The sequence below is a fragment of the Ranitomeya imitator genome, chromosome 8 (genome assembly GCF_032444005.1).
Source record: "Ranitomeya imitator isolate aRanImi1 chromosome 8, aRanImi1.pri, whole genome shotgun sequence".
NCBI classification, from domain to species: domain Eukaryota; kingdom Metazoa; phylum Chordata; class Amphibia; order Anura; family Dendrobatidae; genus Ranitomeya; species Ranitomeya imitator.
This window is the reverse complement of record NC_091289.1, coordinates 152,780,251-152,796,248: the sequence shown is the minus strand read 5'-3', so window position 1 is coordinate 152,796,248 and position 15,998 is coordinate 152,780,251. Positions and strand designations below refer to the sequence as shown.

The 15,998-nt window shown below is 45.6% G+C and overlaps 1 protein-coding gene across 3 annotated transcripts in view; it reads left to right on the top strand.

Moving 5' to 3' along the window:
- Window positions 1–14,922, top strand: part of GLMN (glomulin, FKBP associated protein) — a 50,172-nt gene extending 35,250 nt beyond the window's left edge. For all 3 annotated transcript variants that reach the window (XM_069737560.1, XM_069737562.1, XM_069737561.1), the window contains exons 12-19: window positions 942–983; window positions 1,074–1,147; window positions 2,290–2,374; window positions 3,042–3,151; window positions 3,670–3,727; window positions 6,234–6,357; window positions 14,496–14,578; window positions 14,719–14,922. In XM_069737560.1, coding sequence (XP_069593661.1) covers window positions 942–983; window positions 1,074–1,147; window positions 2,290–2,374; window positions 3,042–3,151; window positions 3,670–3,727; window positions 6,234–6,357; window positions 14,496–14,578; window positions 14,719–14,844 — 702 coding nt within the window. In that variant the 3' untranslated portion in view covers window positions 14,845–14,922. The remainder of the gene's footprint in view (window positions 1–941; window positions 984–1,073; window positions 1,148–2,289; window positions 2,375–3,041; window positions 3,152–3,669; window positions 3,728–6,233; window positions 6,358–14,495; window positions 14,579–14,718) is intronic.
- The last annotated feature ends 1,076 nt before the right edge of the window (window positions 14,923–15,998 follow it).

Below are 15,998 nucleotides of genomic sequence, written 5' to 3'. Positions count from 1 at the left end.
CATGTCCAAGGTCCGGATTCCCTGTGCCCACGTGAAGACACAGCGCGCGATCTGCGCTGTCATTCCTTTCATCGGTGCGGGCGGCCATCTTCCTGGGGCCGCGCGTGCGCAGATGTAGTGCTCTGCTGCACGGGGCTTCAGGAAAATGGCCGCGGGATGCCGCGCGTGCGCAGAAGAGATCGCGGCGGCCATTTTCCCAAAGCCGAGATGCAAACTCGGCTTTGGGAAAATGGCCGCCGCGATCTCTTCTGCGCACGCGCGGCATCCCGCGGCCATTTTCCTGAAGCCCCGTGCAGCAGAGCACTACATCTGCGCACGCGCGGCCCCAGGAAGATGGCCGCCCGCACCGATGAAAGGAATGACAGCGCAGATCGCGCGCTGTGTCTTCACGTGGGCACAGGGAATCCGGACCTTGGACATGCGCACACCACTACGCCACCAACGGAAACCTGGGGAAGAAAAGAACGCTGTGAACACGCCCACCTGACCAGACCAGCCTGATTGACAGGCGAAAACGCCGACTTTGGTAATGTATTTCTCGGCATACATGGGGAATCGGGGTACACTACATACACTATAGTAACGCACAGCGCAGGCCCTATTTAACAGTATTTATATCTCAATCTCAAAAAACGGGGTGACAGGTTCCCTTTAACAAAAATGATTAAATCGTGAAAGAAGGAAGGCTTGGATCTTCTACTGTTACACTGACGTCTACAGAAAACTTAATGAAAAAAAACAATTTTCTACAGTATAGATAGTATGGTATGATGGGTTTTCCATAGATGCACATTTGCGTGGTTATCACCATCCTATATGATCAGAATGGCGCCCACTGCAGTGTGTATGATATAACTTATCGCAGGGATTTCAGTGTATGGGATTAATCATCCATCTGTGAATGCAGGTGGCTCATCGTTTCTTTATCCCCCTCTGTGCAGGATTTGGTGAAGGTGATGACCCTGTGTCCCATTGAGTCTCTGGTAAGTCAGAGATACTACAGCGATGACCCTGCTGAAAGATTAGTCTCATTCTCCATCTCTTTGGTGAATCTCTGCCTTTTTTTTCCATAGAGAAAGAAGAGTTTGGTATTATTACAGTCTGTGATTAACAAGTTTTGTGTAGAAGGAAGGTACAAGTTGTTCAGGTAGGAGCCCACACCGAAGTTCACATGAAATGTAGACACTCTGAATTCTGTGAGATGGCACAAACTTTAGTTGAACACCAGCATTTTTTTTTGTAGTCTATCACCTGTCCATGGGATTGGTGATGACTTGTTGATGGGCAGGTGTTCAACCGCTGGGACTTGCACCGATCGGCAGAACGTAAGACTTTTACCTTGTTATAGAATGGAGCCGCATTGCACATGCTCAACCGCTGCTCCGCTCATTCCCTGTGGGGCTGCTGATCACTACACGTGGCATGTTCTGGCAGCCCAATAAAGAATTAATGACTCGGCGTTTGGGCGTCCACCCTTTTTTATTTTAGTTTTTCTTGTGAGGAAGAAAAACAAGCCATTCTGCAGATCGGTTCAGTTCCCCGTGGTCAGGTTCCTATTGTAACGTTTGTTTTTCAGCTGATGGCTAGCGTTTTAACCAATTTACAGGGGGGTGGTTCACTTTCAAATATAATTAGTCTCTTCTTGCATTTTGTTAATAATAATAATAATAATAATAAAAAAACAAAACAAAAAAAAAAACAACCAAAAACGTTCAGCCTCTCGTGGCCCACTTGTGAGTCTCCACCATTGCTCAGTAACTATTAAGCCAATCAGCACCAAAGGGGTTAATCAGCTGAGATGACATCGTGATCACGCCATCCATTAGGACTGCTGTGATTCGTGCTGTCTAAGACAGCAATCGCAGCATGTCAAATTGTTTCCCCCCCCCCCAACTTTATTGTAAGATCGCTGTGATTGACTAGTCAAAATTAATCAGTCAATCACAGCGATCGCTGATACAGGGGAGGGCACACAGCAGATCCCGGGCCAACGTACAGGAATGGCTTGCTGTTGGAGACGGCAACCTTCTTTAATTTGGTCACCGCGCAATGACCGGAAATGACAGCGCCATATATTTTCCTGCAAAGCACGCAGCTTCCGCAGCGCAGTACAGTACATATACAGCGCATGTTGGGAAGGAGTTAAAAGAAGGAATATCTATTCTAAGCCATGATGGAATTAAACCACTAATGCTGCTACTGCTTGTAGTAACATTTACTGCTATATAAATGAAGATTATTATTATTATTACTGCTGATACTTCTCCTAAGCTTCTGCTCTCTGTTCAGATGTCTCTTGAAGGTAAGCGGTCACGCAGGAGTGGAGAGTTTCGTCATCCACAACATTAAGAATCAGATAGACGCCGCTCTAAAGGTGAGATGAGTCAGGCTGCACTATTTAGAGTAAGCATATAGTTACCATCCATGCAGAGATATAGAAGTATTAAAAAAAAAAAAAAAAAAAATCAGACATGGAGCATTATAGGCAAATATTAAAGCGGAGTTCTTGGGTCTCTTCCAATAGTCTGCATGCCCTGCTAAGGTTACCTAAATGTGCGAAATTTAATTTAATGACAAGTGTTTTTTCCTTTTTGATGAATTTCTTTAGAACTGCCTTATCTTGCAGATCTGCCTGGATGGTTAATTGCATGAGTTTACTATTCTTGATCTCATGAAGTGAAAGGGTTATTATTAGTGATGAGCGATTGTACTCGTTGCTCAGGTGATCTCCGAGTATTTGTTAGTGCTCGGAGATTTAGTTTTCCTCACCTCGGCCAGCTGCATGATTTACGGCTGCTGAAGAGTCTGAAATACATGTGGGGATTTCCTAACAAACAGGCAATCCTCACATGTATTCAGCCTGGCTAGCAGCCGTAAATCATGCAGCTGCGGCGAGAAAAACTAAATCTCTGAGCACTAACAAATACTCGGAGACCACCTGAGCAACGAGTGCACTCGCTCATCACTAGTTATTATCTTGAAATGAAATAAAGTTGTTTTTGTTTTGTTTTTTCTTTCTTTTGTTTGTGAAAATGTATCAGATGAAGCAAGAGAAAAATATTTTCCTTGGTGTTCGACTGACTCCACTTCTTCATTCGGCACTTTCACTTCCAGAAGGAGCAGAAACTGATCTTCTTCAGGCATCCGATAGGTGAGAGAAATTTGTTTCATGCATTAGTAGGTGAATAACAAAATGACTCTGCTTTTACTTCCTCCACAAGTTTCCTTTACATCTTCATGGTTACAAAGGAAAAAACAGGAAGACTACCTTTCTTATAAATGTTACAGCTGCATGACACAAACTTCTCCCTTCCGGTGGTCACTAATGTCATTATGTACATGAATAATGGAGGTAAAATTAATGTCATTATCTTGTACCACTAGGATTGTATAACGCAATGTAATTTATTAACTCTTTATTATGAAGAGCCATACGAACAGCCCTTAGAAAAAGAAGCAATCAAAGTGGGGAGATGTAGCAGTGTGCCGTTGGATCTATACCAGAAACAACAAGACAGCCAGCTATGTGGAGGAATTGCGCAGATTTCATAACAGCAATATTTTTAGTAAAGACTATTTTTAGAATGCACAAAAAAAGTGCAAAAATTTACATTTTAAATGTGAATCCGCATTAATGGAAGAACAATTTTCTATTTGCTTCCTCTCCAGAATAATGGCTTCACTGAACCTTTTAAGATATTTGGTAATCAAAGATGAAAACAATGAAGTAAGTGTCTTGTGTATATAAAGCGGTTTTTATTTCAGAAGTCTCCAAAAAAAAATGCAAAAAAATGATAAAATCTTTGTATATAAGCTCTAACGGTAACCTGCTGTGGCATGTAAAATTCTCTGAACTGGAGCATCGGTGCACTGGGTGGTCCTAATGAAGACGGATCACTGCAGAGGACGACATGCTCTACTTTTCCTTCAAGCTCCTCGGAGATCCATCTTTATTAGTGTCCAGTTTCCATAAAGTGTTTCGTTCTCCTGCCAAAGAAAAAAATAATCCCTTGTGCCAATATGCCCGAATCAGACAACTTTAAGTGGGGGAGGATCACAATTTGACTAATTTTGTTATGGTTGGATGTAATTGCACTGGCCATAGGCACATACAGTGCAGCTGATCTGGACAGATGGTCATAGCCCTGAGTATCCTGGAAAAAATTTTAAGAGTAACAATTAATTTTGCAGCTTCATTTATATGAAGCACATGATGCAGAAATTTCTGGTACTGTCAAATTTATCTGAATGGGGCTTGCAGAAAGAATCCAATTTAGCAATGGAATTTTCGGTCACAGGAGATGGCAACATAGCAAATGGTGCAAAAATTGAAGATCCAAAAATACTTTAAGTAGCTTTTGTATATACATTCATACATATTAGGCCATGAATGTACATTATGCGGTGGAAAACAACTGAAGGGATACTCTAGCAGAGACATTAAATACTTGCAGTCAAACCCTAAACTAACATGCTCTATATTCTCGAGTATAAGCCGACCCAAGTATAAGCTGAGACCCCTAATTTTGCCACAAAAAATTGGGAAAACTTAATGGCTCGTGTATAAACCTAGGGTGGGAAATGCAGCAGCTACTGGTAAATGTCAAAAATAAAAATAGATACCGATAAAAGTAAAAGTAATTAAGACATCAGTAGGTTGTGTTTTGGAATATCCATATTGAATCAGGAGCCCCATATAATGCTCCATACAGTTCATGATGGGCTCCATAAGATGCTCCATATTAAAGTATGCCCCATATAATGCTTCACAAAGGTCAATAATGGCCCCATAAGATAATCCATAGAAACATTTGCCCCATACAATGCTGTATAAAGGTTGATGGCCCCATAAGATGCTCCATAGATTATGCCCCATATACTGTTGCTGCGATTAAAATAAAAAAATCACTCGCCTCTCAGGCCCCCGGCACTTGCTATAGTCACCTTCCCTGTTCCACCACTGCGCTGACTATTCAGGCAGAGGGCGCGCACTAAGTCATCGCGCCCTCAGACCCGAACGTCACAGGCAGAGGACGCGGACGAATGAGCGGCGCCCGGCGGTGGAACGGGCTTAGGTGAATATCGCGCGATGCTCACCCTCCCCCGTTATATTCACCTGCTCCCGGCGCGGTCCCTGGCAGCTTTTCACTGTCAGATGGTCTCCAGGAGCTGGCAGCTTCTTCCTATGTTCAGCAGTCACGTGGTACTGCCCATTAAAGTAATGAATATGCGTCCATATTCATTACTTTAATGAGTGGTACCACGTGACTTCTGAACACAGAAAGAGCTGCCGGCGCCCAGAGACATCGGACATGCAGGGACAGCGCCAGGAGCAGGTGAGTATGTGACAGCTGCCGCTCCCCCTCCCCTGCAGACCCCCTGGGACAACGACTCAAGTATAAGCTGAGAGGGGCACTTTCAGCCTAAAAAATGGGCTGAAAATCTTGGCTTATACTCGAGTATATACGGTATATTGTGTTTTTTAGATTTCCATCCATGCTCTCAGTTGCTTTTTCGAAAATACAGCTTTTGTGTAAGGCCAAGTTCAGACTGTCATATTGGAGTTTTGTACAGGTGCTTATGTGCTTGGCTCTGCGTACAGCTGTGTGCTTTTCAACATTGAGGACGGATGGAGGAGCTGCTTCTACATTGCGTTCATTATTCTGGTCCATAAAACAGTCCAAAGTATTGAATGTTGCTCGCACCCACCTGAGGGAGAAGCAGATTTGATTGACTGGATATCATACAATTACTTTACAGGAGACCGCCATGATGAGTTGGTGACAATAGCAGAATACATGGTATTAAAGGGGTAGCACGGTATTGGGAGTGACAGTGCAGTACTCTGTGGCAGCAGCCACTACATTGTGTATGGGGGCAGCTGTTCTCTACTCCGTAAATTGCTTCCATCTGGCCGTTGCTGGAGCAGAATTCGACTGATCAATGGAAGTGCCAAATGTTAGACCTTTGCTGATCTTATTGATGACAGATCCTACGTCTTGGTCATCAGCTATTTAGACCCAGACAATCCTTTTAAGCAAACTTTTAGTGATCAGAGCATTTCTGGATTGTGACAATGCAATGAGCCAGGTCCATTCTAGCCTGATAGTCTAGAACTAAGACGGTGGTATTATGACTACAGGTGATGAAAATTCACATGAGGAATTTTGGTTTTCACTGCAATTCCCCTCTTAAATCTAATACATAATTTTTATTACGTTTTTTTTTTCTAGACCGGAGTATGGTCTGAACTTGATAAAATTGAACAGAATTTTATAAAGCCGCTCCATACAGGACTGAATATGTCCAAAGCCCATTATGAAGCAGAAGTCCGAAATACAAATGAGAAAAAGAAAGGTGAGGAATGAGTCGTGTTATCGCTCTGCAATTTCCCAGCTTCTGTAGAAATGTGTGGTTTCTGTACGCTACATCTCTTGTGATATTCAGCCTATTTAACGTGAATGTTTATTTATTCGGACTCCCATGACAGCACCACAAGAGAGGAGATACGCCGTTCAGGAACAGGAAACCTGCAGATACAAAAGGGTGGCACCTCTCACACGCATTAGTTTGCTTACTGTTCCTGATGGGACTGGTTCCTACAGATGCCTACAGGACATAGGATCCCAGGCCCGGCTGGTCAACTCGTGTAGTGGGGGGGTGTCTCCTACCTCGACCGGTGCAGGGGTCCTGGAAGCACCACGATGGTCCTGGAAGCACCACGGTGGTCATCGATGCACGGCAGTGACCGAGCTGCAGGGAGCAGGGTCTGGAAGATCGCCGGCGCCGAGGTAAGTATTCTGATGGGCTCCCTGTGGATCCAGCGGTGCGGGGGACTCCATGTTTTCCCGGGTCTGGCGATGTTTTGATGCAAAGGCACGAGCGGCTCTGTTCCGGGCATCCCGGAGCGACCTCTGGCACCGGCTCCCTTCAGCGCATGCGTGGGGGGTTTCTGACGCTGGGAACATGGCGGCCGCCATCTGAAGGGACCGGAGCCCCGATTTTGGTCCCACTGGGGCTAATGCACTTGCGGGGGATGCAAGGGAAGAGCGTGGCATCACCTTCTGACCCGGATATCAGAGGGGGAGGTATTTATGGCCAATAGGCAGGGGGATCCATGCTTCTGGCCATTTTCCTCGCAATGGATGATGAGCAGCTGCAGCCATAAGAAGCTGCAAATCTGTGTGCTACAGAGAAGCCTCAGGCCCAACAGAAAAGCCAGGATGGCGAAATTCGTGGCCAGTTGAGTGACTGATCCAGCCGCAGGAGTTCTTCCAGACGGAAAATAGCAATATCGGCTGAGAAATTCCCCCCTCGTATTCTGGTACCTACCGTATTTCTGCAGACACTGGTAAGTGATCTTCGTGAAAGTTCACTCAGTAATGCAGCCTCCACCTTATGTTTTTATTCCTAGGGGAAGTAATGGACAGATAAGGCAAGGCACAGGGAATACGCCCTCTGTGGATGCCCCCTACCGGATTCTTGTCCAAAAAGATTATTCCCCCCTGTATCCAACAGACGGTGAGGTCTCGGGAAGGGGGAGTGGGGAAGCAGCGTTAGCTTCTAGATATTGTATATTGCCCATTAATATCCCCCTCAGGTGGCGGAAGAGACTCCCAGCTTCACCTCAAGTCTGAAGGACATTATCAGGACAGAAGTAAGGAAGTCCATAAAATCCCTGTCCCAAGGAGAAGGTTCTATTCAAAAGGATCTCCCGGAATTAGATTCATTGGTAGAGTGGAGGAAGGATGAGGCTTCCCCTGAATAATCCTTCTTGGTTTCTTCATCCGAGGAAGACTCTGGCTGTTTCTGACTGCCCCTAGATAGTGTGGATAAACTTGTAAAGGCGGTCAGGGGAACAATGGGGATAGTGGAACCCAGGCCAGAACTGTCCTTACAGGACATCATGTTTAAGGGATTGGATCAAAGGGAACGTAGATCCTTTCCCTTGAATGAGAAGATTCAAGGTCTGATTCTCCGGGAGTGGAAAAGAGGGGATCCTTACCTCCGACCCTCAAGCAGAGATACCCCTTTGATGACCCGGCTGTTAATATCTGGGATAATTACTTTCTAGATGGTCTAAACTTCCTATATTACTTTTTGGCAGAGCAAATTCGATAAAGATGTCCATTATACCTAAGTTCCTATACATGGTAGAGGTTTTGCCGGTGCCAATCGGATGAGCGGTGTTGAGGTTTCAGACCGTGCATCTAAATTTCTCCTACGCCTCATTGGGGGACACAGGAACATGGGTGTTATGCTGCTGCCACTAGGAGGACACTAAGTAATAAAGAATAGCTCCTCCCCTGCAGTATACACCCTCCTGCTGGCTCCAAGTGAACCAGTTCTTGCGAGCGGTGTTGGGGTTTCAGATCGTGCGTCTAAATTTTTTTGGGGGGTCAGAGACTACATCGAATAGCTAAACCAGTCCTCAGATCTCCAAAAACGCAGGGGGGTATTGCCTTTCCAGACATCTGGAGATATTACTTGGCAGTGCACCTTAGAAGGATACTAGCTGGGGCCTCCTTGCGGGCTTATAGCAAATGGGTAGAAATTGAGAAACTTTGGATGGCTCCAGCGCATCCCAATTCATTGCTATGGGGAGATGGGAGTACATGCCCCTCAATGCCTCTGCTGGGCTCTATGGCATTTACAATGAAAATTTGGAGGATAAGCAGCAAGGCCTTTCCATTGATCTCCCCCCAAGTCCCTATGATCTCCTCCTTCCTTTTTACACTCTCCATACCTGATAGTCTTACTGCAGCTATGACAGATCCATGGCTTCAAGCACAACTATTTTATTACGCAGATATTGTAGACCCCTTTAATAGAAATATTCTTCCTTTTCAGACTCTTAGAGAGCGGTTTAAACACCCACTTAGGACCTACTTCTCATACTTACAAATCCGCCACCTGGCCTTAACTTTATATAAAAACACAACGTTCTCCACCCCCACTCCCTTTGAGCGACTCTGTAAAGGGAATCCCTCTACAAATGGTTTGATCAGACATTTATAGTATACTGTTCACTCCGCCATCAGACCCCCCTCCTAAACATGCTTACATGAGAAAGTGGGAGAGATACCTGGGGAGGGAACTTCTGCTTCCTATCTGGCAGGTCATACGGTCTAAGGCAGCTAAATCGTCACTATGCATAAAGGTACCGTCACACTAGACGATATCGCTAGCGATCCGTGACGTTGCAGCGTCCTCGCTAGCGATATCGTCCAGTGTGACAGGCAGCAGCGATCAGGCCCCTGCTGTGCTGTCGCTGGTCGGGGAAGAAAGTCCAGAACTTTATTTGGTCGCTGGACTCCCCGCAGACATCGCTGAATCGGCGTGTGTGACACCGATTCAGCGATGTCTTCACTGGTAACCAGGGTAAACATCGGGTAACTAAGCGCAGGGCCGCGCTTAGTAACCCGATGTTTACCCTGGTTACCATCCTAAAAGTAAAAAAAAACAAACACTACATACTTACCTACAGCCGTCTGTCCTCCAGCGCTGTGCTCTGCACTCCTCCTGTACTGGCTGTGAGCGTCGGTCAGCCGGAAAGCAGAGCGGTGACGTCACCGCTCTGCTTTCCGGCCGCTGTGCTCACAGTCAGTACAGGAGGAGTGCAGAGCACAGCGCTGGAGAACAGACAGCTGTAGGTAAGTATGTACTGTTTGTTTTTTTTTTTACTTTTAGGATGGTAACCAGGGTAAACATCGGGTTACTAAGCGTGGCCCTGCGCTTAGTTACCCGATGTTTACCCTGGTTACCGGCATCGTTGGTCGCTGGAGAGCTGTCTGTGTGACAGCTCTCCAGCGACCAAACTGCGACGCTGCAGCGATCCGGATCGTTGTCGGTATCGCTGCAGCGTCGCTAAGTGTGACGGTACCTTTACACAAAAGGAAAATCGGTACAAGATACTGATGCATTGGTATCATACGCCGGAGGTTTTACATAATATTTACCCTGCCACATCGGATAAATGCTGGAGATGCCTGGGGGCTGTGGGCTCATTGCCACATATATTCTGGGATTGCCAGACTAATATCCCCATTCTGGAGGAGAGTACAGGGGTTGATTTCTCAGGTGTTAGATGTAGAGATTCCTCTGGATCCTGTGACTTTTTTGCTTAATGTTCCCCCTGTGCCCATGACAAAGGGCCCTGCCAGGCTGCTCCTCCATATCCTAACATCGGCGAAGTGTCTAATAGCCTCGTACTGGAAGAAACGATCAGCTCCCTCCATGAAAAAACTCAGGATGAAGATTAAAGAAAGGAGGCGTATGGAGAATCTTACGGCCTGTATTAATAATCAACTTGATTTGTTCAATAGCATCTGGGCTCCATGGAATGATTATGTAACTACGCTAACCAATTGATGCTAAGTGCCTTTTTTCTTTCTTTCTGTCTTTTCCCCTCCCTGACTTTTTTTCCCTATCCCTTCCCTGTACCCCACCTACTTAGATGATGCATTAGATGTTTGCCCTAAGTTTAGTAGGAGCAGCAGTGCTGCGCACTGTGCCACTGGAAGAAACATCTAAAATGTTTTGCATAATTTTGCTACAACTATACTTGTGTTTATGATGTTATTTGTACGAGAAAAAGGAAAATCTTTCAAAAATAAACAGTTTAAAAAAAATATCTGGGATCAAGCCCCTAAATTAGATGCCTTGGTGACCACTGCATCAAAAAAATCTTCCCTGCCCTTTGAGGATATGGGGGCCCTTAAATATCCCCTCGATAGAAAGGCGGACATCTTTCTTAAAGGAACTTGGGAGATGGCGGCCGGATCCCTGAGGCCAGCAGTGGCGTCCACTTGCGCGGCCAGATCTATGATGGTCTGGCTGGACCAACTTGAGTCTCAGCTAAAAGAAGGAAAGCTCAGCAGACTATTCTGGGGGCCATTCCAGCAATTCAAGGGGCCGCGGCTTTTCTGTCGGATGCCTCAATTGATTTAGTCAGGATGGCGGCAAGGGCAGTGGGTCTCTCCAACGCGGCCCAAGGAGTGCTGAGGTTAAAATGCTGGCCAGGCGACATCGAAGCAAGATCTAAGCTCTGTGCCATCCCGTGTGAAGGGGAATATCTTTTTGGTTCAGTCCTGGACGAGCTACTGGATAAGGCAGGGGATGAGAAGAAAAGATTCCCCAACCTATCGTCCTCCTCTTACCGATGTCCTTTCAGCAGGAGAAAATTTGGTCAGAGAAGACCAACAAAGGACCGTTCCAAGTGGGATGTACTGGCTTCATGTTTAGGCGTTCGTCATGGGAATGGAAAAAACCATCCCAATGACTAGCGGCCCCCATAGGGGGTAGATTGTCAGCCTTTTATCCAGTCTGGTCTCGTATCACCAACAGCAGATGGGTGCAGGGCGTGATATACGCAGGACTTAAACTTGAGTTCCTTGCTGCCCCAGGGGATCATTTCAAGATGACTCCTGTCTGTCCCTCTCAGAACAGTCTGCCCTAGAGACTGAGGTTGTCAAGTTGTGCCATAAAAGGGTCCTGGTGGAGGTTCTGGAATCTGAGGGTAGAGGTTTTTACTCTCCCCTGTTCTTGGTTCGGACACTGGACAGCTCTTACAGGACAATCATCAATCTTCAGTCCCTCAATAGGTTTCTGATAGCTCGACCCTTTAAAATGGAAACGGTTGGCTCAGCAATAAAAATGTTGTTTCAAAACCGTTTTATGGTGGCTTTAGATTTAAAGGATGCGTACTACCATGTACCGATTCATGCAGATTATCAACACTTCTTGAGTAGTTGTTTCCATAGATGGCATAGTCCGGCATTTCCAATATAGAGCTCTCCCCTTTGGCCTTCAGTAGCACAACGAGTCTTCACAAAGTTAATATCCGAAGTTATTGCCCACCTTCGAGAGTCGGACATCTTCATTATCCCAAACTTGGACGACGTCTTGATTTTAGGCAATTCGGCAGATCATGGCCTTTCCCAGTTAGAAAGGTCTATGTCCATTCTAGAACACTTGGGTTGGTTGATGAACTCTGAAAAATCCCTGTTACAACCCTTGAAGGTCCAGCAATTTCTCGGCCTCATTTTAGATTCAGAAAATCAAGAATGTTGTCTGCCAACTGATAAAATTCACATCTGTCATCAGGTTTTGCGGCGGTAAATAAACCTGCCATATCCCTATTAGGTTCCCTAGCAACTTGTATCCCGGCCGTCAAATGGGCTCAGTTACACACAACAGCCCTTCAAAAAGATGTTTTATTTAATGATGGGGCCCTGCGGTGGTCCCTACACGGGAGAAAAACATTATGTCCGTCTGCCTTAAGTTCCTTAAGATGGTGGCTTAGCAAGAATAACTTGTCCTCAGGAGTTCCCTGGGAAAATCGCATATCCCGTATAGTAACTACAGACGCCAGTCCCTCAGGTTGGGGGGCCCATATGGGGGATATTGTGGTTCAGGAACAATGGGATCCCCTGGTAGAAAGTTCCTCCACCCTAAAGGAATTATCGGCGGTAGAGCTGTCAGTTAAAAACTTTGTATACCTGCAGGGTCACCATGTCAGAATTCCCTCAGATAACCAGGTGACAGTGGCCTATATCAACCACCATGGCGGAACCCGATCCGAGGCCCTGATGGAAGTAGCAGAATACCTTTTCCAGACAGCGGAAAGACATTTTCTATCTTAGACAGCGCTACACATAAGAGGAAAAGACAATACCACAGCAGACTTTCTAAGCCACAACACGCTAAGGCAGGGAGAGTGGTGTCTGAATGGAGCTATCTTCAGCCAGACAGTCTGCATGTGGGGTCAATTGGACATAGACCTTTTTGCCACCAGGAAGAACAGAAAAGTAATAACAGTTCTGTTCTCTGAATCCGGGGGGAAAACCCTTTATGGTGGATGCCTTTCTGTGAAAGTGGGATTTCAATCCGGCCTATGCTCCAACTCCCCCCCCAATTATACCTGTTACCTCTGGTTATAAGGAAGATCAGAGCAGACAGGGCGAGGACTATACTAATTGCCCAATTCTGGCCCAGAAGGGCTTGGTTTTCATGGCTGAGGACAATGTCAGTCTGCGGTCCCTGGATACTTCCAGATCTTCTCTTCCTGGGTCCAGTCAATCACCCGCGGGTAGCAGTGCTCCACCTGACAGGGTAGAGTTTGAAAGGGCATTATTGAGGGATAGAGGATTCTCCCCCAATCTAATATACACCCTTCTGAAAAGTAGGAAATCCGTTACAACCAAAATCTATGCCAGAACCTGGAGACAATTTCTAGCCACTTCTGACCTTTAAAACCGAAGAAGGGGTGCCTATAGGGCAGATTCTAGAATTCCTGCAGAAGGGTCTTGAATTAGGTCTAGCTACTAGTACCCTGAAAGTGCAGGCTTTGGCCCTTGGTGCCTTATTTAACTGTGATATAGCTAAAAATTACTGGATATCTAGATTTATTAAAGCAGCTGGCAGATCTAGGCCCATTCACAGGGTAAGGTGCGTACCATGGGACTTGAACTTGGCTGTAAGGACTATGACGGAGGCTCTGTTTGAACCCATGGTATCTGCCTCAACTAAGATTCTATCCCTCAACGTAGCCTTCTTGGTGTAGCTATTACATCGGCACGTAGAATAAGCGATACCCAAGCACTCTCTATAATTCCTCCTTACATGCAGATTTTGGACGACCCGGCCTACTTGCCCAAGGTTGCCTCGGACTTCCACAGGACACAAGAGATAGTTCTCCCCTCCTTCCTCCCTAATCCCACTAACCAAAAGGAGGAAAAACGTCATACTTTAGATGTTAGAGAGATACTCTAATAGTCCTCTTCTGTCACTAATCCCTGGAAAAAAGACAATGCCTTATTCATATCCTTCCAGGGCGCTAGAAAGGGTTTTAGAGTTTCAAAGTGTACATTAGCAAGATGGATTAGGAAGGCTATCTCTCTAGCTTATACAGCAGGTGGCGGTCTTAAGGGTGCATTCTACCGCTTGGGCAGAAAGATCTGGCGTTTCCATTGACCAGATATGTAAGGCGGCTACGTGGTCATCCCCCTTGCACCTTTTTTAACCACTATAGGCTAGACATGGGTGCTTCCTCTGATCTCTCCTTTGGGTTAAGGGTGCTGCAGGCTGTAGTCCCTCCCTAAGCTAGTTTTACATCTCTGTAATTCTCTCGTGGTGCTGTCATGGGAGTCCGAATAAAGCATTAGGTTACTTTCCAGTAACAGTATTTTTCGGAAGCCCATGACAACACCCTTAGTTCCCTCCCTTTCACGTGTGGGTGCGCACTTTTTCCACTTAAAAATTCACCCACGTGAGAACTTATAAAGTTGTATATATTTTGTGTGCCATTAACCATGGAGGTCCTCTCAAGCTCTGTAATCCAACTGATGCAGGGGAGAGGTGCTGCCCTTCTGTATCTGTAGGTTTCCTGGTCCTGAAGGGTGGATCTCCTCTCTCGTGGTGCTGTCATGGGCTTCCGAAAAATACCGTTACCGGTACGAAACCTAATGCTTTTTTTTTTTTCCTTTTCCTCCCAGGATCCCACTCCGAGAAGACACTTTGTACTGTAACCGCTGGAGGAAATAAGCTACCTGAGATGACTCCAGACATGCAGCTTCAGGTGCGTTGTTTATTCCCCTGCATTAGCTGCGTATCGCGGCATTGTGCCTCCGAGTGATCAGTGCGGCATAGCACAGTTCTGGGAGGAAGCTATGTCATTGCGCTTATCTAAAATATCATTCACGTTTTTTGACATTTTAGGTTTTACGGTCAGCTCGTTTCACATTTGATTTAATGGAAAGTGTCCTCGCCAGAGTCGAAGAGCTCATTGAAGTGAAGCTAAAATCTACAGTAGAGGAGAAAATTGGGTCAAGTAAAGATGTTTAGTGTTTCTGTCCTTTATTTATGAGTACATTTTTGGTAATAAATATTTTACAAGCTATAAGAACATATGTGCTGTGAATGGACACATATAAGTTTCTTATTAATTTATAGTAAATATGGTTTTCTGTGCGTCCATTTGCCACTGCACACTATAAATGTTATATTCCTTATTATCACACTTTTATTAGGAGGATGCTCTATCTATTCCTTTTAACTGGTCTGATGGTTCTTGAAGACTGTTCTCATCTTCTATCTGCAGGAATGCACCGCTCTTCACCTCCCGCTTCCCAAGGGACGGTGCACTCCTGAAGATTGCCAGTTCGGACCAGCGCCAGTCTGTGGTTTCCCAGTCCGCTGGCAAGGGAAGCTTTGCTTCTGCAACGTTGGCAGTACGCAGCAGGATTGAAACTGGCCAGAGCCAGCAATCTGATCAGATTTACAGAAGCGGTTAAAACTGCCTACCACTTGCCTAGGAATCCAGCCACCCCTAATAAACTCAATCTGTGGCCAGTAACCTCAGAGCAGTAAACTATGGAGTTAGAAGTCCCTCCTCAATAGCATCTTTAATAAGTAGATTACTAACTTGCGTGTTTCTACAAGCACTTTGCAATTTTACTCATTTATCAAGATGAGACTACTCCTCCTTTCAATATCCTATTGTTTAAGCAGGTGTGTGCCACTGGCTGTCTGGGCATGCTGAGGGTATTTAGTAGTTTTATAACCGCGGGATTGCTGCCCCCTGGATAGAGCATGAGTAATAAACAAGTGACCTTTCTTCATATAGTATGGCGCCACCTGATGTTCAGAATGTAAACCAACGCGCTTGTCCCTTTCATGAGCTTAATTCACCTGGTCACGTGCTTACTTACCCCACAGCAAATTTTCTGTCTAGTGGAATGAACCTTGCACATGCCCACATTTTTGCATTGGTTTTTCATACAATGGTTATCATGAGATCCATAGTAGAGAAGATATAGAACATATATTGGGAAAGTAGGACAGGATTGTATTATCAGCTGCCAGATGGGGAAGGTGCCCCCACCAGCACCAGAGAGGATACAGAATGCAAAAATAGAAAATTATTCACAGGATAGCACCTTAAAGGGACTCTGTCACCTGAATTTGGCGGGCTATGTTAATGGTCAGATGGGCGAGTT